The 27,374-nt window shown below is 45.3% G+C and overlaps 1 protein-coding gene across 1 annotated transcript in view; it reads left to right on the top strand.

Moving 5' to 3' along the window:
* PROS1 (protein S) overlaps positions 1-27,374 on the top strand; it is an 858,149-nt gene that overhangs the window by 391,357 nt on the left and 439,418 nt on the right. The window contains exon 7 of the mRNA XM_069637200.1: positions 27,111-27,236. Coding sequence (XP_069493301.1) covers positions 27,111-27,236 — 126 coding nt within the window. The remainder of the gene's footprint in view (positions 1-27,110; positions 27,237-27,374) is intronic.

The following is a 27,374-nucleotide window of genomic DNA, read 5'->3' on the forward strand; positions in this document are numbered from 1 at the left end:
AATGAGGAACCTCGGGGAGATGAATTTGACCCGGATGAGCTGGTGCACCAGAGGTCATCAGAATGGGACCCTCCCAGAGAATATTGCAGAATATTTAAGGAAAAGACTCATAGCGCCATGAAGTAAACGGGCCAGAAACAAAATCGGAATGCCCCAGACCCAGGGTGCCGGATGGAGTGGCAGAGACACCCGGGATTGATGAAAGGATGTTAACATTCCTGGGGAGATATGGCAGAGATGTAAAGAAAGGCATTGACCGTTCTTGGAGATCCTGCCAAGATAAATTATTAGATATGGTTGGAGCGATCACATGGAAATGGCAACTAGCAGAGAAGACCAAACAAAAGAAGAAAGAAATTGACCCTGAAATAATTGCCGGCTGGGCCCAGAGCACATTATGTCTTCTGGGTAATGCATATAGCGCGATAGCCACAGAGAGAAGGAGATCTATCTTGATGAAGATGGACTCGAAACTAGGGGAGCTGGCACCATCAGAACAGGCGGCGGCGGCGGCCAAAGGCAAATTATTTTTAAAAAGACATGGCGAAGTTTGCCAATCCTTATGCGTCGATGGACAAGGCGCAGGCTTCCCTTAAAAAGATATTCGGCAAAAAGCTTTTTGACAAGGTTGGCAGAGGTAAGGGCTGCTCAGCCAGCATATACCCTTATCACAGGTCTTACAATGACAAACATCACTGGAGAGAACAGGAGGACCAAAGGGCCAACCCGTTATTCCCTCCCAGAGTAAGAGGCAGAAGTAGAGGCTGGAGAGGCAGCGGCAGGCAGCAGCATCAAAATGCCACAGGTGAGAAGGAAAGGCGCGCTAGCCAAAGAGTTAGAAGAAGGCATACCTCCATTAGGAGGGTGAGTGAGCCTGCAAGCGCAGAGTTGGGTAGAAATATCCTCAGATGCATAGGTGCTGCAGATGGTTCAGGGTTTTCGCTTAGAATTTTGGCAGGAACCAATACAGGACTTCCCACCCAACCAGATAAGGTTCAGCAGGGATGACGAAACACTGCTAGACAGAGAAGTAGAACAGCAAAAAATAAAAAAGCCGATCAGCCTGGCCAGAGAGGAACAGAAGGGATTTGTAAGCAATTTGTTTCTAGTGAAAGGCAAACACAAAGTGAGACCAGAGCAGTGAATTCATTTTTGATATACAGACACTTCAAAATGGAAGGAATTCATCTACTGAGGGACATCCTACAGAGAGGAGATTGGCTAGTGAGGATATACCTCAGGGATGCCTACCTGACGATATGGATCCATCAGAGTCAGAGGAGACTATTACAGTTGCTCTGGAAGGGAGAGAAATGGGAATTCATGAGCTTGCAGTTCGGGCTAGCGTCAGCCCCTTGGTGCTTCACCAAACTGCTGAACCCAGTAGTGGGGCACCTTGGAGAACAGGGAATCATTGATTATATACCTGGACGATATATGCATAATGTGCCAGGACAAGGAAACTTTAGTGGAACAGGTCCAGAGAACGACAGAATTATTGCAGCGATTAGGATTTCTAATCAACTGCGAGAAGTCGGAATTAGATCAAGCCCAATCAATAGAATTGTTGGGGTTCATCCTGGAGACCGTGCAGGGCACCCTCAGCTTAGCTTTTGGGGCAGGCGAACTCCATCAAGAGAGAGATAAAGAACATGATGACAAGGGAAATGATTTCCCTGAGGGAGATAGCCAGGCTGGTAGGCTGACTCATCTTCGATTCAGGCTATTTTTCCAGGCCCGCTGCATTACAGAGCGTTGCAGTGGTTTAAAATAGAACATATCAGGAAAGGTCTATCCTACAAACAAAGTTCCCATTTCTCAGGAAGCGAGAACGGAGCTAGAATGGTGGTACCACCACATGGAGGTATGGAATAGCCGGGTGATATTTAGATCCTCCCCCGACCTGGTAATAGAATCGGACGCCAGCCGATGGGACTGGGGTGCCAAGTGCGGTGAACAGTCAACTGGAGGTAGATGGTTGAGCAAGGAATTGGGGCTCCATATCAACTGTCTCAAACTGTTAGCTGGATCCTTTGCAGTCCGTTGCTGGACTCGGGAAGGAGAGAGATGCGCCATCCTTCTCAAGATGGACAATGTCTCAGCAGTCAGGTACATAAACTGACTGGGAGGGACGAGATCCAAGATGCTGGTGGAGATAGCCAAGGAAGTTTGGCACCGATGTCTCCAGAGAGGAGTCAGTGTAATGGCGGAACACCTGCCAGATGTACAGAACCAGGTTGCAGACTGGAATTGAACACTTGAGGGACTCCAACGATTGGCAGCTGGAGGAGTCAGAATTCCAGGAGATCATGCATCAGAGAGGTCCGTGTCAGACAAACCTGTTCGCTTCGATGCTGAACAAGATCTCCAGATATTTCAGCTGGAGACCAGACCCAGAAGCAGTAGCAATGGATGCGTTTCTCCAGGTTTGGGGGCCAGCGACGGAATACGCCTTCCCGCCATTTGCCTTGATAGGACGAACTGTGGCGCAGATCACGAGACGGGGAGCGACAGTGATTTTAGTGACACCTGACTGGAGGCGTCAAGCATGGTTTCCAGATCTTCTGAAAATGTCTTACGAATGTCCAATTCTACTGCCACACAGACAGGACATAGTGGGGGCCCAGCTGGAGAACTTCACCCACTGTTTCAAGCAGGGAACCTGAGCCTGATAGCATGGGCGATTTCAGGAGATCATGGGCCAAGCCAGGTCTTTCGGGAACAGCTCAAGAATTTATCAGAGAATCGTGGGCCCCGGGGACTGGAAAGGCTTACAGAGTGGCATGGCGCAAATGGAGGAATTGGAGCATGGAGAGCGAAGTGCATCTCGTACGAACAGATGTGATTCACGTGGTAAATATTTTAGCAGCTCAGGCAGCGCAAGCCAAGGCATACAGAACAATTAACACTTACAGATCAGCGATATCTGCTGGTCACGAATATATAGAAGGAAAACCGGTGGGGAAACACCCATTGATCTGTAGATTACTGAAGGGAGTTAAATGCAGGAGACCACCGACTCCAAAATATTCACGCCTATGCGACATGAGCGTGGTGTTGAGGATGTTTGAGTCCAGGCCGGACAACTAAAACTATCCAGGAAAGCACTCTGGGTGAAACTGACTACATTATTTATGTATAATCTCTTGTAGGAGAGTGTCGGAGCTCAGAGCTTTAGAGGTAAACAGGAAATCCTTTTCTCCCACAGGAGTTATATTTTACATAGAAAGGAGGACGAAGACAGGGATTAAGACCGTAGAGAATATGGCTTTCCCTGAAAGGTCCAAAGTATGCCCTGTTAGGTGTCTTAAGGCTTATAAGGCCATGGCAGAACAAGTCAGACGCGCAGGAGAGCCTCAGCTGTTAATAGCGGTGAGGAAACCATTTAAGGCAGTAGCATCAGCCACTTTAGCAAGATGGGTGAAATGGTGCATGGCACAAGCAGGCATTGACGTGGGTCAGTTGATGGCACATTCGACTAGAGGTGCTATGGCGTCTACGGCCTTTATACTAGGAGCACGTCTAGAGGATATTTTGAAGGCGGTGGACTGGTCAAACAAAATGACTTTTAAGAATTTTTATTTTAGACCAGTAGATCAGATGGCTTTGGTGGTGGTAAGTAACCTTTAAACGAGCATAATCGGAGCCTCCGAGTCTTGACATAGTATAAAGATTTTCAACACATTCGTTATAGAATCATGAAACACTCAGAGGTGAAAGATTATTCCACCTATTCAATTGCTATTAGTGTATGAATGATAACAAGAGGTTTATCGATATATTGTTGTTGATAATGGAAATGTCATGTATTGTTATCATATGCGATTGCCCACCCGTTCACTTCCTGAACGGGTGGGCTGCACTGCACTCGTTTCATTTAATTGAGGTTATATATGTTTTGACAGGAGCAGAGAATAAACCAGCGGTCTCGTGAGGAGTGTTCAGTGTACTAGAATGAGAGAGGACGTCTACCGGTTAGGGCGCAAGTTATTCAGAGGTCGATCAGCTGCAGAAAGAGGAGGAATCACGGAAGTTGCAAATTTTTATGTGGAACTGTTGAAAGTGATTGGACTAAAAGAAACACGTGGAGAAACAAACCTATGAAAAACAAGCTACAGATTCACGGATTTTGATTGGGATATGTAGTTCATTGTTAGTTTATTTTTCTTTGTTAATTTTGTTGGCTGCTCGAGAAGTAAAGAGAAGAATTTAGCATAATCTTTCACCTCCGAGTCTTTAATAGAATCATGACTTTCTATAACCAATGTGTTGAAAATCTGTATTATACTTCTTCACCCTCTTTTATGCTGTACAACAACTTTCTACTGCATGGACTTGGCTAGCTGGCAGACTTATGTCCCCAGATGGAGTCTTCAAAAAGCAATGCGCATAGAGACGTTGTCCCTGAAATGCTGCGTTAATTTTCTCTCTCGATCGATGTATGTGGGAGAGACAGACAAATACAAATGCTGGCTCCTTTATCTCTTCAGTTGTGTAGTGTCTTGCCTGCCGTCACTCCATGTCGTTATGTTGTAAGGGTCGTTATGGAAGGGGTTGGGAAAATAAAGCGTAGTTGACCTATAACTATCAACCTGTGTGGAGGTGTCCTGATTGCCAGAGTGTCGCTGGATAGCTAGAAACTAAACTGGCGACAAGGCTGTTTCGGACCATCCTGAGAACTTGGTTCATTGATGCCATGCTGAGGACGTGGGCGGACAACTTGTATGGTGCAACCTGCTGCGTGCTTATTTGGCAGGAGAGCAGCCCTGCAAACCTATATAACCAAAGCAGTCTCTAGTCCTTACCGGTTTGGAGGTGGAGGAGTACCTTAATGCTGATTGTATGGATTTCCACAAATCAGAAGGAGCAGGCGAGAGCCAGTGCTGTTGGATTCCGAGTCGGCAACAGTTTGCCAAAAGATTATCCAGCGAGGCTGCGTGAGAAGTCTGTGAAACACATCCAAGGTCGAAAAAACCATTCGAGCACAAAAGTATTCAGGGAAGCGGCGTGAGGAATCCTTGAAACAATCCGTGGTCGTTAACAGTTCAGGTAAGACAAAAAGATTGTGAATAACACAGCAGACAAGGATCCAAGCCATGGGCAATCCAGGAAACGTAGCAAGACTTAGAACACCGAAAAACAGGAAACCAACAATGATAGCGCACACTTCTCAGAATCAGAAGCACCGATATTCCGTAAGGCGGGGCTTAAAAAGCCATTCACAAGACGGGCAGTGCATATCTACGTAATTACGTTACTGGAAGCGTCCTAGTCTCCAAGGTAACTGCCAACGTTTCTTAAAGGAGACGCAGTATTTACTTGCAGCTGTACTTGGGAAACAAGTAACTTGGTGACTAAAATGTGATGTGAGCCGTCTGGGTTTATCAGTAATGGTGAAACGTTTTGTGTGCCCTGTATTCCTGAAACAGCACTGGCCGCTCGCGCACATAAGGCAGAGAAAGGTTGGCCCCAGCCTGGCAAGCACATGGCTACACTGTCTGAATTTCTTCCTCGCAAAGGCCTGCACCAGCGGGAAATGGTGAAGCCGGAGCCAGAGGCCGTGTCTGAGGCCTAAGTTACCTGGTACATGCTGATTCTGGCCACTGATCACGCTGTTCAACAGCAGGTAGGCTGCATATACAATCCTATCACATGGGAAGGATTCCCCGGCCCAGGCAAGGGATCCTGTTCCCTCCCGTTGAGACGAACAATAAACGGACTACTAAATCATTGCACTGGCCTGCTAATGTCCCTGATATAACTGGAGTGTCACAGGGCAGTTCAAAATAACGCCCAGAAACCCAGCAACTCCCACACACAAACATAGAGGCAGGTGCATGGAAGCATAAAGCGCTCACAGACAACCTCACAAAAGAAAATATCCCACCAGGAACAAGCTCAAGAAGGATATGGCTCAGCCCCAGTAGAACATATGCAGCCGACGAGGGGCACTTTTCCCATACTTACACTATTGCCATTCGACATGACGGATACCACCAATCTGGGACCCAGATGGGCGCAGTGGATCCGGGAATTTGATGTTACCTTGATGCGCTGGGAACTCAAGAAGACAGAAGGATAAGAGGTCTCCTAACCCTAATGGCAGGCCTTGAGGTGTGTGATATCATATCTGAATTCCCGGAAGATGCAATACACACTTCCCCTGAACTAAAGCAACACCTGAATGAACACTTCGCAAGCCATAGAAATTTTGATTATGAGCGCTATATATTTCACACAACTTTGCTGTCCCCATGAGAAACAATGGACACATTTGTGACGTGACTGCGAGGGAAAGTCGAACATTGTGCTTTCCACTTACATTCGAATGAAGAAGCAATCAAGTCACACAATATCGGGGTGTGAGTCGGTCGTTCAAAAAGAAGCTGTTACAGAAGCCTCACAAACTTGCAGAAATACTATTACTAGCCAGAACGACGACACCTGTAGGCTTCCAAGTCTTCACGATTAGCAAGCTCCAAATCTCTTTAACACCGGCCCTAAAAGAAGAAACTATAAACAAAATGACACCACAGTCTTCACACGCGAGAGAGGGAAGGAGAGGGCAACAGTGCTATTGATGTGGATACAAATTTCCACACAAAAGCTTGTGCCCAGCGATGGGTCAGGATAGCTCTGTATGTGGAGGCGAAAACCACTTCCGGTCGATGTGTTGCACGCCCAGAATAACAAATTCACATGTAATTTCAGAAACGGACTGCCAGTCACTGAAGCAAACACTGAGGCTAAAGAAAGCTCAAGTTGACATCTATGCTTATGGAGCCAAATACTCTCCGACATGTAAGGTGCGTTCACCACAACATGCACATATAAGGACAAGTCAGACTATTTTAAAATCCATGTCATTGAAGAAGCCGGCCCCCTTGCCAAGGCCCACAACTAGGCCCCGTTATCAGCTGCTTTGCCTCCTTTTCCACCTCAGCACCATTGGATCCACACCAGTGGCCCCCTGACTCCCACACGAGGCTGCAGGAGCAGCGCTCGCATTGCGCTACCTCCAGGAGAACAGTTGGACTTTCTGAGCTAGCTTTGTGCAATCTAAGTGTGCTAGTTCTGCTAATGCTAGCATCTGCCTGTTAATTGGCCATCTGTCCACGCAGCGCTTATTTTATACATTTTGTGCACTTTTACATGTTTTTGTCCGGTCTCACTTGGGCTGTGTGGGTGTGTGCACCCTCCAGCCTGGCTGCAATCCGATTTAACGCCAGTGTGCCTGCCTTTCCCCTCCAGCCGACGCATTGATAGGCCAGCATCACCCTGAAAGTGCAAATCATGGAATCCGGCTGGCGAGGAAGCCGGCCCCCCCACATAGGCCCACAACTAGGCCCCTGTCTGAGCCTGTCCGGGCCGGAGGGCTCCGAGGGCACCCCTCCTTTGTGCTCCCCGCAGCACCACATGGACCAGCCACCAGGCATGCAACCTGTTAACCCCGTGAACTTGGGCCATTTTGAACCTTGTGCACCCTTCAAGAACACCTGTGAGTCATGGCTGGACATTGTTATCCCTTTTCACTTTTCTTTTGTCCCCACTAACCTAAACAACTGTTGAACCAAGGCATGCCAATTCCATTCTACCACAGTGCCTTGCTTAATCTTTCCTCTCACTGCATTTGTGTCTCCTGTGCAAATTCAAATCCTGGTGTGTTTTTCAACATCTCTGCACCCTTTTTGCATTGCATTTTGTGTCTCCTGTACAAATTTGAATCCTGGTGTGTGTTTGAACATCTCTGCACCCATCTGCAGTACTAATACATTCCCAGTGCATCTATTCTCTTGCTTTCCTTGCTATTAGGCCTTCTGGTGAGTGTGTGCTTATACTGTGCTTTGCAGACCCTCCCCCTTCTCCCTCCTATCCTACCTATGACACTCACCATCTCCCCTATCTAATGGCTATGCTATCGCCTATCCATCCGCCCTCTCTCACGAAGCCTGGAAGAAGAAACTTGGACATCCTGACCACTAACCCTGGCCTACTTATCGCAGATACCTATATCAGCGCCACTTACAGACAGATCTTCACCAATATCCCCTCTCCAGATCTATGGACTCCTCATCTCATCTTTCCTCTCTCTCATCTCACATCTTCACCCATTAATGGTGGCACCATATGGGAAGCGCTGTTGGCGGGCTTCGCATCATCCAGGTGTATCATTAGTTTCTATCACACTGGCACCATCTTGGTTCAGGGTCCTCAACCCAACCTCTTCCTCTTTTACCGGCACCTGCCGTCCCTCATAAACTTCTTTCCCACACTTAGTACTCCTTCGACTCTCTTTGCCCCCCCCAGGACTGGTGTACCAGGCCCCTGTACCCCTCCTCAGAAAACCTTCAAAGGTGGCGACCTCTTGCATCTAGCCACACTTAATGCTTGTTCGGCCATCAAACACTCTGCCGACATCTGCCTCCTCCTTGTAGACTTTGACCTAGATAATCCCCACTTTTACCGAGACGTAGTTCAGTGCTAGCTCAGTCACTGCTTTTGACTCCCGTCTCCCAGATATTATATGGCATTTATAATGCACCATTACACAAGTGTTTCAAGGCGCGAAAAAGATCTTCAAACCTCACCCTAACTGTGCTGGCGGTGGGGTTGCTCTGATCTTCCCAGTGTGGGTCCTTTCTTCCGTCATACCTACCCAGCCTTATTCTTCTTTCGAGAGCCTGGTCTGCAAGCAGGTCATCTCTCCCACCTCCTCTCTGACCATTGCCACGATCTACAGGCCACCTGGCTCCACTACCCTGTTCCTCTCTGAATGGGCTGATTTCTCCTCTCTCCTCACAACCACTCCAAAACGTCTTCTCTTGGGTGACTTCAACATCCACCTTGACTCCTCAATAACGGCATCCACTCTCTCTTCCGTGGCCTCTGTACCTTGCTCTCCCTCTCAATTCTCCCTTTTGGTCCTACCCACTCGGCTGGACACACTCTTGACCTCTTCATCCACACTGATCTTTCACCCCCCCCCCCACCCCCACTGATCACCCCACTCATCTTGTCAGCCCATTCTCTCCTCTCACCTGGGTCCCACTTTCAACTCCACCTCCTCAAAGGAATCCTTCCTTTCCTCACTTTCCCCCAGAAGCTCAATGTCTCTAGAGCTCTGGTTCTCTCCAGGCTAGACTATTGTAATAGCTTTTTCCTTAATCTACCCTCTTCTCTGTGACCCCTCCAGCTAATCCAGAATAGGGCTGCAAGACTTATCCTTGGCCTCAAGCCCAGGGACTGCATCTCTCCAGCCCTAAATTCTCTCCACTGGCTCCCGGTTGCTGCAAGCATCAAATTCATATCCCTCTGCCTCATCCATAAGGCTGTCTGGGGCCAGGGACCACGCTATCTACAACTGACTCTCACTAAATACTCTCCCTCCAGATCTTTATGTTCCTCCGGCACCAACTCTATGTGTCAATCGGTTTGCTAAGCAGCAAGCTGGCGGCTGATCTTTCCTCAGCAGGCTCCCTTCTATGGAACAGCCTCCCCCTTCCCCTTAAGCTGGATCTCCTTAAATTCCGGAAGCGCCTCAAGACCTTCCTTTTTAGCTCTTCCTTCCCTTCCTCCCTCCTCTGCTAAACCCCACAGTTGCTGAGATTGGTGACCTGGCCCCTTATGTATCCTATTGGCCCCTGGCCTCCCACACCCAATCGCCTTCAGCCTCCGCCCCACTCCCAGCACTTGCCTTGGCTCCCATTGGCCTATGCCACGACAGGCCTGCACTTATTTATTTATTGACAGCTGACCACTCTCACCAAGTCACTAAACAGTTGCTTACTGCCTAGCACTTCCCTCTTGGTCTACCTAATACTTACCCTCCACCATCACCTCATCTGTTGTCTCTCTCTGCACTTGCACGTTCTGAATGCTCACAAGGCCTCGTAGGTCCACCTCTATCCTTCCCATGTTCCCTCCCTATTGCCCTGTGGGCGGTTTGAAAACACAATTTACTTGATGTATAAACACCTTACAAATGCAAAATAAAATAAATTGATGCAGAGACGAGGTGTGGATGCATCCTATGTTTTCAGGCCGCCATACAGATGAGGTTCATATACATTCTCTGTTGGCTGATGGCCGGCTGGTACATAATGCCAGTTGCCAAAACTGAAGCCACATTGCCGGCATTATTCTGAGGCATTGGAAAGCTCAAAGCTTGCAAATTAAACTTCACATTGACCCCACAATCAAACCAATAGCCTAGCACTATAGAGGAATACATTTCAATATCCAACACCAAGTTGAGAAGGAATTGCAAGCTGTGATACGTGCAGACGTAATTGAGCCAGTGACCCGACCCACCCCATGGGTATCTTCAGTGGTGCCATTGGCCAAGAATGGACCTGATAACCAGATCCGACTGCATAGACATGAGGGTCCCCAACCAAGCAATAATGAGGGAACACCACCAAGCACCTCGCATAACAGACATTATGCACCTACTCAATGGGGACATCGTATTTTCCAGGCTGGATTTAAACAAAGGATACCACCAGCTTGAGATCAATAAGGAGTCCAGATACATAACCACATTCACAACCCATCTGGGCCTATTGCGATATAATCGACCTAATTTCAGAATATCATCAGCGCCAGAGATATTTCAGGAAGAAATATGAAAGGTTCTATGCCACATCCCGAACTGTTTAAATTACAGTGACGATGTTCTGGTCTATGCAACATCACAGGAATCACACAACACCACACTGCTCAAGGTATGTAAGGCACTAGAAGATCTAAACCTTACACTAAACAAGGACAAATGCACTTTCAATAAATCAACACTGAAATTCTCAGGCACATTTTTTCTCAGAAAGGCATTGAACCTTCCCAGATGCAATCAAAGCACTGACAGAAGTGCCACGGGCAACAAATGTAGCACAAGTAAGGGTATTTCTAGGATTTGCCAGCTAATCCACAAGATGCCAACCCAATTCTGCCCGCATGAAGTCCCCTCCCCACTAAGATCCCTTAATAAGAAAGTGAGGTTAAGGAAGAGGTACTGGCCCAGAAAAATCCCTGCACTCAGAAACAGAAGAGTCCAGAAATGTGACACATCTTTCAGTTTATTAAAAGCTGTTGCAACAGGGATTGAGACTTCCAAAGCATGCACGTAATTTCTGCATACCTAAGCGCACACATTATGCATACCTGGGTGCACCCTAAACACAACACATACTACTCACTATCCCCGCTTTAACCTCCCCCTTTCGAGGACAATCCAACCCTCCAAGTGCTCCCCGAGCCCAGCCCAATGGTACCACGATTTTTAAATTTTCCAAAACTTCAAAAACACTTTGCTTTGCTACAAAACAACGTCTTTTCCATTTGTCTTAACCAACAACTCTGCTCCACTGTGGGTCAACAACCTCCCGCCAATGCACTATGTCCTATCGCAACCTTCTTGTGAGGTCACCAACCACTATGCATGCAAAAGAATTTGAATAGTTGAAGATTTTAGTGCACTTTTGAACATGACAACACAAATGGAAACACTTCATGGCCGTCATCCTGCTTTTCAAACCACATGGGATTCCAACAAATATGTCATCCTCCTTCTATGCCAAAGCATAGGAACACATCTATAAAGATAATCTAAGAAACCACCTTCGGCGACCTATGCGAGCTAACATAGCACCATGACACAGGGATCAATATGACACAGGGATCAATATATGTCATCCGTCAACTAAGCTGACCGCCTAGAAACAGGTATCTATACATAAATCATCTTTAAACTAAGCGGACTGCCTGGAAACAGGAACTCCTAAATAATTAATTTGTAAAGTAAGCTAGCGCCTAGAAAACAGGGAAACTCCATCATCGCTTAAATAACCTAGCGCCTAGAAAACAGGAACTCATAAATAATTAATCTGTAACCTAGCTAAACGCTGGGAAACGGGGATCCTTCACAACAGCATAAAACGAATCAAAAACAGCAATTACCCTTCCCCAAAGTTTGTCATATTTCTGGACCTATACTTACTACTCCCTTGATCTACTGAAGCCCTCTGGCACCATCACTCCCACAGTCTGTAACACTCCACCTTCTGATCTTTTGGATGTCCCACGGGGGGCGGGCAGGAATAGAGAGGAGACAGTATTGTGCCAGAGCGTTAGCAGCCATCCTATGCTGCCAATTTTAAGTTAAGGAAGAGAAACTGGGACAAAGAAAATCCCCCACACTCAGAAACGGAAGAGTCCAGAAATGTGACAAATCTTTCAGTTTATTAAAAGCTGTTGCAACAGGGATTGATATGTCACTCATAACAGGCATGTCATGGGGGCTTTAAGCCCAGTGACATCACAAACAAAAGATACATTTCCAAAACTTCAGATGAGACGGGATTGGGTGAACAGTATGGATAGACATACATTCTATAAGGGATAGATGATCTAATTCGTCCGGCCATATCAGGTTACTTCGCTTGGGACCACCTACAATATGTTGCAACTACAAGCAGGTCAGGCTGGCACATTTCTATTGGCTTTTGCAACAAAGTGTGAACTAGCGTGGATGGTGGGCAGGGATTGCTATTGCAGGCCTTCTCAGCCTGGGAAAGCAACCAGCACATGAGCAAAACGGGGGTGGGGAGAAGGACCCCAGAGTGCTGTCTTTGTCAAGGAGTTCCCCCCCTTCTCACCGGAGTTCAAACTTTGCTGGATTTCTTGATCGATGCCTTCTTGCGTACTGCTCGAGTCTTGAATAAGGCTGCACGAGTCTCTTCCGACTCCAGCGTGCGTTCAAGTACCAGGAAGCAAGGGTCCAGGAATCCAGGAAATAACAGGGTGCGCAACTAGCACACGAGTCCAGGAATCAAGAAAGGAAGGAAAGGGATTACAATTGGGTTAGGGTGGAAGAAGCAAGGGAATAATACCGCAAGCTACTTCGCAATAGCATTGAGACGCGTGGGCCCGTGGGGGCGTGGCTTATTTATGGAACGTACTACGTGCGCCGTGAAGGCTGGTGCGAGGCGTGTCACGTGATACGGCCATGTTGGGAATAACAATGAATGCAAACCCCGCCTTGACAAGGACCAGGAAGTCCAGAAGGGGAGCGTTCTGTGGGTCATGACAGTCTTTACCCAATAAGGTTACCATTCTCTCATTCCTGTGGCCGCGAGCAAGGACATTCTAGCTTCCAACGTCATGCTGTATTACTCTTGTATCTTCTGTCTTCAGATTGGTGGGAACAACGGGCTCTGCCTGGCTCAAATAAATGGGCTTTGTTTCCCAGGTTCTGATCACGTGTGCAGGGACCACAAACTTAATTTTCCTGCTTGCATTTACAGGGATTTTCAGCTTTTACTCTTGCAGGTGTCCTATCTCTTCTGTTAACTTGAAACTTTCCCTCTCGGTGTCCTTGGCATGGCTGTGCACGACTGCTGCACTGGTCTGCGTTTCTCAGGGAAATCAGTGTATCAGGCCTCTCCCTGTGTTCTTGAGTCTCTCCTGTGTCTTCCATTCATTTCAATGCAGCAGTGGCTTACATCTTTATTTACATGGCTGTTCATGTTAGTTGCGTTTAAGCGTCAGAAAGCACTTTGTGTGTATTCTTGTGCATCTTGCTGTTTCCGCGTGGCAAAAGGTATACGTGTGTCAGTCCTCTAAAATGTGAATCATAAGCATATTTGTCGTGTCTAAGAGAAATGCGGCATAAGTGTCTGCGTATCTATGTGCAGGAATGAGTGTGCTTCATGTCTAATGCATCTATATGTGTGTGTTCAGCCATGTTGCCTCTTCAGGTTTACCTTGGTGATGTCATCTGGTTGTGGTCTGTAGGGCAACTTCAGTGAGTGGTGTCTGTCACGTTGGTTGTATACTGGGAGGGTGCAGGGGCTTAGACATCCCCACTACAAAGGAGAGCATGTTTTTCTGGGACTGAGATGCCAAGAAGTGTTTAACCCGATTCAGCAAGAAATAGCATCGGTCATACGCATATCATATTTCGACCCGACTCTACACACAGAAGTCCCTGTCGATGCCAGCCCAGTGGGACTGGGGGCAATATTGGCACAGCACTCCAATGCCAGTCATTCAGAACACTGCATCGTCTCCTACGCTAATAAGAGCCTTTCGGATGCCGAACAAAGATATTCGCATGCAGAAAAGGAGTCTCGCAGTTGTGTGCGCGTGCAAGCATTTTCATCTCTTTCTATATGAAAAACCATTCACCATTGTTAGACCACCAGACACTGGTTACAATCTATGGCAAGCCATCTGCCCAGATTCCGCCTCGCATCGCACGATGGGGCCTACGACTGCAGGAATACCAGCTCAACATTGTCCACAAACCAGGGAAGAAGGCTAATCCGGCAGATTTTCTATTGCGCTATCTGCTACTGGGGCCATCGTCCTCCATTGATCAAGTGGACAAATGTCAACTATGTGGTGCATCATGCACGCCCCACAGTAATCGAACTAGAGGACCTTGCATGTTGCACGATGGAGGACCCCACTCTGGTGCTGGCTGCTTTGTGCATTCAAAAATGGAGGTGGAGAACAGCAGAAGCTGTAGCAGCAAGAAACCCAGCGGTGGACAAGCCACTAATGAAAAATCTGACAAGTGTAAAGGGTGAACTGTCAATTTTACCCTCCAAATTAATGCTGAAAGAAAATCAAATCATAATACTACCATGCTTGCAACAACAAGTGATAGACCTAGCGCACAAAGGGCACCAGAGGCATCATGTCCACCAAGAAAGTCTTACGCCAAAAGGTATGGGCCCCGAAATTGAACCAAATGCTGGAAGGAACCTTAAAGTCGTGCCATATATGCTTGAGCTTACAACCACACTAATTCCTGGAGCCGTTGCAGATGAGAATTACTGAAACATATTTGGGAGAAAGTATCGATTGATTTCTTTGGACCCCTACCCTCGGCATATACACAAGTAATAATAAAAATAATAATAATTTAGCATTTATATAGAGCTACGAACCCTCGGGCATCTGAGCGCTGCTCATTATTACCCACGGTGTGGTGTGCTCATTTATTGACCTCGGAAGGATGAAGGGCTGAGTTTGGCCCTGCCAGGATTCGATCCTGGTTCAGCAGGCTCTGCACAAATGTCAAGGCGAGCGCTCTACTCGCTGTGCTATCGGACCAGTAGTACTGGACGAACATTCAAGATCACCAAAAATACAGATCCTGCAGTTCACTGCAGCAATGGCCGTCATACCAGTACTAGAGAGGGTATTCTGCATCTATGGCGTACCAAAAATAGTCAAATCTGACAATGGGCCACCATTTACTGGAAATTACTTTTAAGGAATTTGCAAGATACTTGGGTTTTCAGCACAGAGTGACCACATTGTGGCACATTTTGGCCACAGGCCAATGGAATGCTTCATGGCAAATATCAAAAGGGCCTTCAGAATGTCAAACATTACATGCAAGCCACTGGAGCAAACAGTATATCAACTCTTATGAGACTATCGAAACACACCTAAAAGCACCACTGGGAAATGCCCGTCTGAGATGATGTTCTGCCGTCCAGTACGCACTACTACCACAAACCTCACAGAAGACCTCGGAGGTCAGTGATCAGGATATCTGACAGAATGATGAAGAGGCCAAAAGGAGAGTGAAAGTCTACTCGGACAAATGTCGAAAAGCACAGACATCAGATCTTCAGGAAGGTGACTGCGTGTTGGTACGACAACCGACGTCTCACAAAGGCACACCCCCATTTGACCCTGAACGGTGATAAAGAGAAAAGGGTTGATGCTCACGGTAGAACGTTCAGACAAGAGAATCACCAGAAAGGTATTGTTCTTCAGCAAAATGAGGACCAGGAGGAAGAGTGGACTGTGGACTGACAGATTGGAAGCTGTGTCCACCAACGAATAGGAAGAGTAGGGCTACACTGGTGATGAGGAAGAATCACAGGAAGAGAAGCCAGAGCATCAGAGCGAACAAGGTGAAGGACAGCCCATCACACAAGAAGCCAGACCCTGCTGAACAATTAAATGACCTGTACGATGAATTGAGGAAATTACCTAGAATGCTCTTATATTGGGGGAGATAGTAGTGTCTTACTTCAGTCACTCGATGTCGTTATCTTATAAGGGTCGTTATGGGAACAACCGGATGTGACGCATGGGGAAGGTGTTGGGGAAAATAAAGTTAAGTTGACATGTAGCTATCAACCTGTGTTGATGTGTACTGATTGCAGTGTGTCGGCATATAGCCGGACACTAAAAAGTTGGTGTGCTTTTTGTATGAAAATGAGTAAATCAAAGTCATATATAAAAATTGATTGATGAAAATCAGATTGTTACTTCAATTTTGGTACTATTTAAATGTATTTTACAAAGAGGTATGTACCCAAATATCATCCGAACGATCATTTTTTTTAACAACTCTGTAAACCTAAACCTATAAGATTCATCCAAGAGATAGTATACTTAAACCTATGCACCAACGAACTCTATTCTAATACACTTAGGATGCATAATAGTCCAAACTTAATTTCATACTCTTTAACACAATAGTTCATATATTCAAATCATTGTTCAGAGAATCGACAGAGCAATTGTGCAGGTCACCCAGCATATCTCATGGGTTTCACATTGTTTACTGGTCGATGTGCATGTCCAGCGCTTGGGGAAAACCCCCAAGGTGCAGAATCTTCATAAGCAAAGCGTTCATGGTTTCAAGCTTTCGCACTACGGCGCTCATTGCAAGTATGCCGGTATTCTGCCAGTAATTCCGGCGGGATTCCAGCAAACTGCCCCTAACGTTTCCGCCGCCTGATATCCTGGTATTAATAATAATAATAATAATAATAATACTGGGATATTAAAAGCGGCGGAAAGGGCGGAAATTCCCATTCCATGGAGTCCCATAGGTGGGATTGCTGGAATTACCAGCACAGGTAGTACTGGTGCCTGTGGTTCTGGCATTTATTTGCCGGTAGGTGCCAGATTTACCAGCAGGCCAAGCCTACCCGTAGATCTGTGCGCCCACCAGCAAACCTATGTTTTCCCGTTCCCAATAAAATGCTGGTTCCAGAATTACCAGCAATTTAATTCCGGGCTGGAAAACGCACAGTGACCCCCCCCCCCCCTTCCCCCCTCCATGTCTCCATATAGTACAGGCAGCAATGAGGCTGTCCAGGGCATGCCACATGTCTCTATATATTGCACACATCGCCTGGTCTGCCTGCTTTAAAAGGAGCGTGGAGCCACAGTGACCAAGAAGTGGCGTGTATTTTTGATAGCGGGTGGAATTCTCAGAGGTCTTCTCTGGAATGCTGATCTTACACTCAGCAGAATGCCATAAACAGCACGGGCGTGATAGTGCCAACTGTAGGCTCATTTTATCCCCTCGGCCACAAAGACAGCAACACGGCACATTATGTTGCAGTTCCTGCCCTTGCAACTTAAGTCCCATGCATGAATGTACAAACTCTCGTGTGGCTAGTGATTGCATCACCCCCTGCCCCCCCCCCTCACATATATACACACACTGTGTGTGAATCATTTGGAGGTCGAACGCTTGCTTTTACCCTAACGGCATTTTAGATTGAAATACCTGTGACAGCTGCAGCACTGCGAGCCTCGTAGCTCTTGCTGCCGTGCATATCGCTTCCTGGAGGAGGCGGTCCTGAGTTTGTCACGTGACCAATCACATGGTTTTTGACTTCTACATAACGGCAAGCAAGACGCCCGAGCGGCGTGTGTGAATCATTTGGAGGTCGAACGCTTGCTTTTACCCTAACGGCATTTTAGATTGAAATACCTGTGACAGCTGCAGCACTGCGAGCCTCGTAGCTCTTGCTGCCGTGCATATCGCTTCCTGGAGGAGGCGGTCCTGAGTTTGTCACGTGACCAATCACATGGTTTTTGACTTCTACATAACGGCAAGCAAGACGCCCGAGCGGCGTGTGTGAATCATTTGGAGGTCGAACGCTTGCTTTTACCCTAACGGCATTTTAGATTGAAATACCTGTGACAGCTGCAGCACTGCGAGCCTCGTAGCTCTTGCTGCCGTGCATATCGCTTCCTGGAGGAGGCGGTCCTGAGTTTGTCACGTGACCAATCACATGGTTTTTGACTTCTACATAACGCCAAGCAAGACGCCCGAGCGGCGTGTGTGAATCATTTGGAGGTCGAACGCTTGCTTTTACCCTAACGGCATTTTAGATTGAAATACCTGTGACAGCTGCAGCACTGCGAGCCTCGTAGCTCTTGCTGCCGTGCATATCGCTTCCTGGAGGAGGCGGTCCTGAGTTTGTCACGTGACCAATCACATGGTTTTTGACTTCTACATAACGCCAAGCAAGACGCCCGAGCGGCGTGTGTGAATCATTTGGAGGTCGAACGCTTGCTTTTACCCTAACGGCATTTTAGATTGAAATACCTGTGACAGCTGCAGCACTGCGAGCCTCGTAGCTCTTGCTGCCGTGCATATCGCTTCCTGGAGGAGGCGGTCCTGAGTTTGTCACGTGACCAATCACATGGTTTTTGACTTCTACATAACGGCAAGCAAGACACCCTTGCGGCGGTAAGCCCGTCGGTGGAAAGGGCGCTGGCTGTTGTGCGGCTGTTTGGCGAGCTGCGCACAGGAACATCTACACGTGCAGGTACTTTTCAAATATAGGTCACCTACATCAACAACATAACGTACATCTGCCATTCGATAAAGTAATCATCATATCTTATCATGAAAAGGGGCATCACTTCTCTAAAATCAGGTATGCCTGCAATCACTAAAAATCATGTCACCAACGTGGAGCGATCTTTCCTTAACTCTTCGTCTAGTTTAACCAAGAAATGTCGTTTGAGCTCTACCCCCTCTGCAACCACAACTAAGCATTCCGTAAAATCTAAAACTGCCCCTTCATTGCAAGTGGATATCCGCCCTTTTTTTTGTGATATGGATAACTTACACTCTAAAGCGAAGGGTCAGATGACCACATCTGACGAACTGATTGGTTCAGTCATAAAACCTGCCACAATGTACATCCATGGCACGAACACTTCAGTCTCTGAGACGTGTGGATTGCAAAATTCTCCAGGAACACCAAGAGCTCAAATTAATGGTGAAACTGGAGGCCCCCCCCACTGTCACATTTGCTAAGGAAAATGTCTCTTTAACAGACAGTATACTTTTAAACAATGTACTTACTGCAAAGACAATAATGTCTGCAAACAATTCTGCTCTGCCCTTACCTGTTGTAAATGGTGTTAAAAGTCCACTTTCTACCGACTTGGCAGTAATAGATTTGGACATAAATGCTTCTTGTTTTACTGTACACACTCTTTCGGACAACCTCTCTAAATCACCAATTATGTTCACAAACATTAGTGATTCTTACTCTGCTGAGAAAATATCATTTATTGCTCCCACTCCGCGTAAAATTGCCCCTGATCATCATTCTATAACGGAAGTAGCAAATCCACAAATTAACATGGTCACTATTGTCTTGTCATCTATGAACACAGCTATTTTGTCTCTTGCAAAGCTATTTGAAGCTTTGGCTTCCAAGGCTGATGTACATTCAGAGCAACTAAATCAGTTGCTATCTGGTCATCTTGACATAATAAACAAGCTAAACGATCCTCACCTTCCATCTGTCCCACATCCGCAGAAAAAATCGGTCAGCTCTCAAACTACTGTATGGTCTGATGAGCTTCGTCAAACATATTCTATCTTACCCTACATAAGTAAGCCCATCGTGGATTTAACGGCCAGCCCTAAAGAGCATTTGCCTGTCTCTACTGTTCAGAATAAAAAACCAAACTATGCTTTGTTTGGCAATATGGGGACTGAGACCGTATCCTTAAAGCAAGGGAAATCTAAGGATGATCTACAAAAGAAATCAAAAAATATTAAATCTGTCCCTAAACGGTCGTCACAAATTAAAGCATTTGTTAAAAATATTACATTGCCCACATCAAATTCTCAAATGGCTTCTAAGGCAATCACAAAGAAATATTTAACAATGTCCCAGACAAAGTCAACTAGAGAAGCTTTGGTGAAAAATAAAATTGTTCAGTCGTATAGCCCTCTGAATGCTTTGGTTGATGTAGCGCTCGAAGTAGAACCAGATCTACCTGCAAACAATTTGAAAAAAAAAACGTCATTTTTACAACCCAAACAATCTACACATGAACCGAATCTAATGGCTCAGCGACGAGAAATTAGACAGGCTGTTGATGACTATATGGCTTCCCAGCCGGTCTTAAAGAAGTTGGTATTACCAAACTGTGAACCTATTGTTCCTGATGTCAAAACATTGAGTCCAAATGTTAACTCCAGCTCTGCAAACACTCGATCTCTGAACTTTTGCAAAATTCAAGGGCCAGGACAGCAAGTGATTGATGACACTAGGACAGCGTCTCATAAGAATAAAACACAAGAAGAAAAATTGTCTTGTCTGAATATTGAATCTTTGATTAAAACTACATTAGTCAAAATTCTTAATATTGATACCTCTGTAGTTGGAAAAGACCCGAAATTTGAGACCTTGAGAAACAAAACACCTACGAAGGCTAATAATAATTCTGAACTGACACAAGGGAATTTGCGCCCTAAGAGACCTGCTGTCCATTCGCTATCTTTCAAATGTTGTCCCTTACCGGCCACTCAGTACCTCTTGAATCGTGCATCTATTTTAGCCATATTCAGTGAGTTCTCAGAGCTGGATGATATTGGCTCTATTGATATCGCACAAGTGGAATTCCCTGACCACTCTCAACGGTCTTCAGTAATATTGTGGATAAATTCTCGCATTGTAGTTAATACCATCTGGGCAGTTCGAGCAAAACTGCTTGAATTAGGCTTCATGGTTTCGGTACATTCTAGTCCATCAGAACATACTTCAGAACAAAACACTCAGCTTCTCACACATCAATTTACAAACCGTAACCTGAGTTGCAGTCCTGTAAAGTGTGCCTGCAACCAAAAGCAAACTCAGCGTTAGCATCAGGCAAACAATGAGGTTTCCTTTTCCTTGATCAGCTGGAATTCCAGGGGGCATCGACACCTGATGAATAACCGACTTTATGATCTGTCGAAGCATGATGTCATACTGCTACAAGAATCTTGGCTCATGCATCCGCCATCCTGGGATAACTATGACATCTTGCTTGTACCCGCTGAGAAGGGGAAATATGGAAGGCCTACCTCTGGTCTTCTAATGGCCGTTAAACAAAATTCTACTCTTAAAGTTGAACCATGGTTTTTCTCTAATGCTTCTATCCAAATGTCAAGGCTCATTGGTCCCGACATGCATTGTGCACTTATCAATGTATATTGGAATGCCCTGAGCATTACAGATGATATATTTTTGGTCAACATAACTAACGCACTTGATCTTACCATTGTAGACGACAAAGTAGATTCTATTATCATTGCCGGAGACTTTAATCTCCGCTGTCTTGGAACACCTCGCAGTACAGAGTTGAGTCGGTTGAATAAATGGCTGAACTTAGTTGAGGATAGAGGTCTGTTTATGTTAAATGGTTCAATTGCTCCTGATATACCTGCAAGAGCAACATGGCAACGTGCCTTTAGTAAAGGAATCATCGACTATATCTATGTAGATAGCCGTATGTTAGACAGGGTCAAATCATTTCAGGTCATAGATGCAGAAGCAAGTGACCATAATATTCTTAACATGTCTTGGACTTCTAAGACTTTCACGAGTCACGAAATGCCACAATACTTAAGAGGTTCCATAAATCTGAATACAGCTGGGAACAGATTACATTGGACTGAAACCTCTTTGAAAGCATTTAGACATTACTATGAGGCTCAACTTGAACATCAGTGTATGTTGGATCATAACCCTACAGTTACATATTACGAGTTAATGCAATTGTTTCAACCCGCTTCTATCATGCATACACAAAGACAATCACCTCATTTTCATACTTTCGATCATGAAATTAAAACTATGAAAGCTCTAGTTCGAGCAGAAAAAAGGGAGGCTTGCAAACTTAATGATGATAATCGAAAGAAAATGCTTATGTCGATTAAAACCAGGTATAGGAACTGGTTAAGAGGCAAGCGGGCCAAACTATATCAATAAGATGGTAGTAAGATGTTAAAAATACTGGCTAGCAAAAACTCGAAAGCATCATGGGAAATTATAAACCAGGCGACTGCAGGTCAGCAGGCTGCTATACAGACGAATGGGGTGAGTGAAGGATCCTGGGTACAATATTACTCTAATATGTATGCTTCTCGTACCATCATAGCAGACAGCTTTAAGCTTCAACAGTCTGCGTTTGAGCTTAATTTTGATGAAGAAGACCTTTTATTCTTTATCAATAAAGCTAACTCTTCACGGGCCCCTGGGCCTGATGGGTTGTCAAACATGCACCTGAAGCAATTTCCTCTAATTTGGGCTAAAATACTGTACTCCATTTTTGTGCACATACACAAAACCCAATGCATTCCGGCATCGTGGAAAAAGTCCATTATTGTTCCTATTTATAAAAAGGGGGATCGATCTAACCCGGCGAGTTATCGCCCAATATCCTTGTTAGACGTGCCGGGAAAAATTTTCTGTCGCCTAATTTTAAGAGATCTGCGTGTGTGGTCGACCAAAAATCATGTGGCAGATCCTTTTCAATCTGGCTTTATCTCAGGAGTTGGTACTCTGCCTAACATCATGACCATTAACATGCTAAAATCCCAATATGCAGCACGGAAGCAGTTTTTATACTTTGCTTTCATAGATTTCAGGTCAGCTTTTGATTCTATAAATAGGAGTCTTATGTTTCAGAAATTGTATCTCTTAGGTTGCCCTCCCTCTTTGTTAACCCTTATTGTACAGCTACATTCTAACACCTCTATGCGTGTAAGGTTAAACTTAGATGGGCTTCTGTCATCTTCCTTCTGCACATATACGGGCCTCAAACAAGGCTGTATACTGGCCTCTTTTTTGTTTAACTTATTTATTCTTGACTTGGGTAAGCTGTTTTCTGAGGTGCCTTCTGATGCCCCAGAGTTAGGGGGCCAGCGCATAGGCTGGTTATTATACGCTGATGACTTGGTCCTTATATCGCAGACCCCAAAGGGATTACAAAATTTATTAACTGCACTGTCAACTTATGCTGAGGATAATTACTTAATTATAAACTTTGACAAATCTCAGATTTTGATGTGTAACCCTCATTGTTAAGACGGATTTCTGAACTCTGTCCTGGTGGCGCAGAAGTTCAGAAGGCCAACCTAATTACTTGGAACAGGGTAACCTCTGGACGAGCCAGACCAATCAAGGTAGCGATCGCGGCGGGTAAGACTAGGTCTCAAGAGGGGTGAGGGTGACTGAAAGCCCGCAATGAGCACACAAAGCAAGAGCGCTTACAAACTACTCCAAACAGTTGTTATATCAAAAATATATACACATTTATTTTAAGGCCTTTAAAACAACGACCGTAGCGAGAAAATCACAATATCACAATATTAAGCCAACACATACCATATCAACACAATATATATACAAATACGACAGTCTCAAGCATTAGAGGCACGAAATGTGTAGTCCACCTGCAAGGGAAGGAAAACAGGCAGTGCGATAATGCTTTAGACTCAGTTCGCCTTCAGAGGCACCTAACTAGATGGAAGTCCGAGCCCTGCGAAGAGTGGAGCCTTGTGCTCAAAAGTACCTGCACACGCTGGTGCCAACGGGCAAAAGGAGAAGCTCTTCGGAGGAAGTCAGGCAGTTCGGGTTAGTGCACAACAGAAGGAGAACAGGTTCCGCGACTCAAGCGCAGCCTCCACAGTGAGCAGAAGCAGAGCGCGAGTACAGACAAAAGGGTGCTGTTTTTACACAGCGGGGAAAAGCAATGGGCTACTGCAGGAGGGCGACCAGATCCTAGCTATACTACTCACCGGTCCCCGATGCAAGCAGACCCAGGCTTCTCCACGTTAGTTTCAGCAGCTGGCAGGTTCAGAAGAGCCGGGAATGTCTCGTCGTCGTGTAGAGAAAAAAGACGTACCAATCGAAGAAACCTGCACAGTTTTGTCACCACCGCAGGGCAACGGAGCGGCTGTGTGTATCCGAGCCAAATGTACACTACTCACTTCAGACTTGGGAACGCCAAGTGTACTAAGCGTGTGAGAGTGACAAGGACTCGAAATACAACACAACCTGGCGGCGGTTACAGAGCAAGACTCCCTTGTAAGCTGGTCAGTCAACTGGATGGCCCAGAGACGCTTCCGAAGGCTTACTGGCAGGAGATGATGAAGTCGCCGAGAATAGCTGTTCCTGCTATTCCAAAGGTCGAAGCACCAGTACAGGCCTTCTGGTTCGATCAAAGGAGGAAAGGGTTTCACAGGACGACAGCAGTGCAAAGGAGGAGTCCTTCAGCGGGTCACCAGCGATTCCTCGGTCCAGCCTCTTGGTTGCAGGATACTTGGCTCATGTATTCCTTCGTTCGTGAGAACTCAGGAGATCGACATGGTAGTGGTGTTTCCAGCCCCCTCTTATCCACGGTTCCCTTCGCGCCAAAACGGAGGGGAGCCAATGGGAGATCCGCTCATCAACACACACACCATTCATGGACCAATCACGGACCACGGTGGTCCCAGGCATTCACACCACCCTAGACTCTCTGGCACCCAGGATGTGTATTGGGACCAGACATCCCAGCCCACACCCTGGAGGCACACAAAAGACATGTAGAAGCCCGCGAAAGCATCCGTGTTTCGCGGGAAAGTACATGCCCAAATAAGGAAGGCCCCGGGTCGCTCGACCTGGGGAAGGTGAAGGGAGCAAGACGGTCAGTGGACAGGACAAAGGAGCCTCGTGGTCTGGCCATTTTGGGAGCCAGGCCACCATTTTGGGTTCAGTGCGAAAAATGCGCTCAGAACGCCAAAAGGAGCTCAAAATACACAAAACGATCGCTGCCACCATTCCAATCCCTGAATGACTTGCACCGATCAAATACAATCCTAAACGAGTATCTAGGGCCTGTAGAAGGTAAGAGACCCAAGAGAGCTGTAACTTAGCTTACAGTGCCCTCTTGTGTCATGTTGCACTAAAGCCGCAACATGATAAAAGAAACTACGGGAAACAGCGTTCCCCAGTACTGACTGTCTTAAGGGCATGTCAGTTTCCCCATAAGAAAAGGAGCGAAAGCCCAGAGGAGTGCAGCAGAAGGCTGCACTTCTCTGGCAAAGTCAAGAACAAGGTGAAAAACAACAGCAAAAAGTTTAGGGGTTGCCACATGGAAGGAAAATTACCTACAATTACGAAATCTTTCCTAACACTCATGTTAACAGAAAATCCACTTACTTCTCTTGGTCCATTGGCAATGAACCCCTGAAATCCGTCTCAGAATACAAATATTTGGGCCTCACGGTGCAAAATACATTAAATGACAATCTTTACTTACCCAACTTACAGTCTAAACTAGCTAACTTGACTTCTCAAGCAAGAATCTTGAATTTTAAGTATGGCAAATTTACTTTAAAACACCTTTTGCTCTTCTATGAACAAAAAGTTATACCTATATTATTATATGCTGCAGAATCCAAGCCTTGTCTCAGTGACAGAATATGGAATAAGTTTGAAGCTATGTTTTGGAAGAGTGTCTTACGTCTACCAAATTGTGTTCCTATGCCCATACTAAGATTCGAACTTGGCTTGAATTCAATGGCTTCTAGAGTCAAATGGCGGATGTGTGCTTTTTTCCGCAAATGTTTATTGGGCCTAGGAATGAACAATATTTTAAGTACTGTAGCTCGTTACTTGATTTCTTCTACTCACTCTTATCCACGAACTTGGCGTAATTATGTAACTAAAATTTTGCTTATAGCTAATATATCAATCACTCTTTTACTTGAAAATCCAGCACGGGCAAAGACAACATTTTATCAATGGTCATGGATTCTTAATCAAACAACATGCCTGAAATATAAAGATTTTGATAGACGTATCTTTGGTCATAAACTTTTGGGCCATTCTGCGCCTTATTTGTTGAAATGTCCCTCCACTGACATAAGGAACAAATATCTACGGTTTAGGTTGAACCTCTTCCCTACTAGGGAAGTCCTTGTGAGGCGGCATTTGATTCCAAATAATATGGACTATTGCCGCTATTGTGGAATAACTGATGAAAAGGAGACATTACAGCATTTGATCATTTTTTGTAGTGGCTTGCATGATCAACGGTCCAAATTCTTTACAAATTTAATGGACTTTTATAGCCAAAAAAATGGTACACAAATTTGGGAAGCAGTATGTGCTGATATGAAATTTTCTACAATTAAATCATTAGTGCAATTTTTGGATGCAATTCTACCTGCTTTTAACTAAGTAATGTCGAACTAAATAAGCTACGAGCTAGATTTGTTTATTAACTGCTTCGTAATTTTTATGCTGCTAAACTTTTAAAGAAGAATCGATGTACAATTATATGCATGTATATTTCCGTACTTGTTGATTTTAGTTTGTTGTTATTTACTGTTTTCATTCTGCTTTTTCTCTTTTTTTGAAAAGTTGAATTATTCAGCTATATCAAAATAAAATAAAAAATAAAATAAAAAAAATAAATAAAAAATATACACACACTCACACCCATTCCCAATGTTGTCTTACAAACCTGCTTCATATCACCGGGTCTGGAGGAAGTGCTATATTGTGAAATAATTACACATGTATTACCATACTTCAGTGTAACATTTCAGTATTATTTTAAACCGCTGTATCAGCATCTATGGCCTCCCCAGTGCAACCCAGCTCACGGGGAGCGTCAAAGTGCAGAACGATTCTAAATACTGCGCTTCTTTATTTCTCAGGTATTGCTTAGATACATAATTAGAAAACTCTCTGTGTAACGTGGGTTGAAATGATTTTGCTGAAATAACAGTTCTCTGGTCCGAGGCAAATGCAATGAGTTATTTTAATTGTAAGGAGCGATTTCGATTTGTATTGCATGAAAGCCTGCATTTATGGTGGGGTTACAGAGAGGGACAGAAGTAAAGAAATCGGGTGTAAATGCAAAGACTGGTCTATAAAATGTTTAAACAAATCGAAGCACGTTGTGCGCCAAATCTAGGACTTTGGAAAATTAGCTTTGGGAGAGAGGTCCTTTTTTAATTTATTTTTTTAACTGTGTTGATTTGCTTTGAATAGATCTAAATGAATGCGAATTGAATGTAAACATCTGTGGGGATGCACGATGCACAAACACCCCTGGTAAATATGAATGCGAATGTGATGTCGGCTACCGCTACAGTGCTGGTTCAAAATCCTGCGAAGGTACAGTACACTTGATGTTAATCAGTGCTGAGGAAATTAATTTGGTGTATTTTGCAACATATTCTTATAGACAATATTGTTTGTGAACAATGCATTTTTAATAAATAATGCTGGAACTGTACTTATTCTAAATAACTG

Source organism: Ambystoma mexicanum, chromosome 7p, assembly GCF_040938575.1.
Source record: "Ambystoma mexicanum isolate Mex_15411 chromosome 7p, UKY_AmexF1_1, whole genome shotgun sequence".
Lineage (NCBI taxonomy): Eukaryota > Metazoa > Chordata > Amphibia > Caudata > Ambystomatidae > Ambystoma > Ambystoma mexicanum.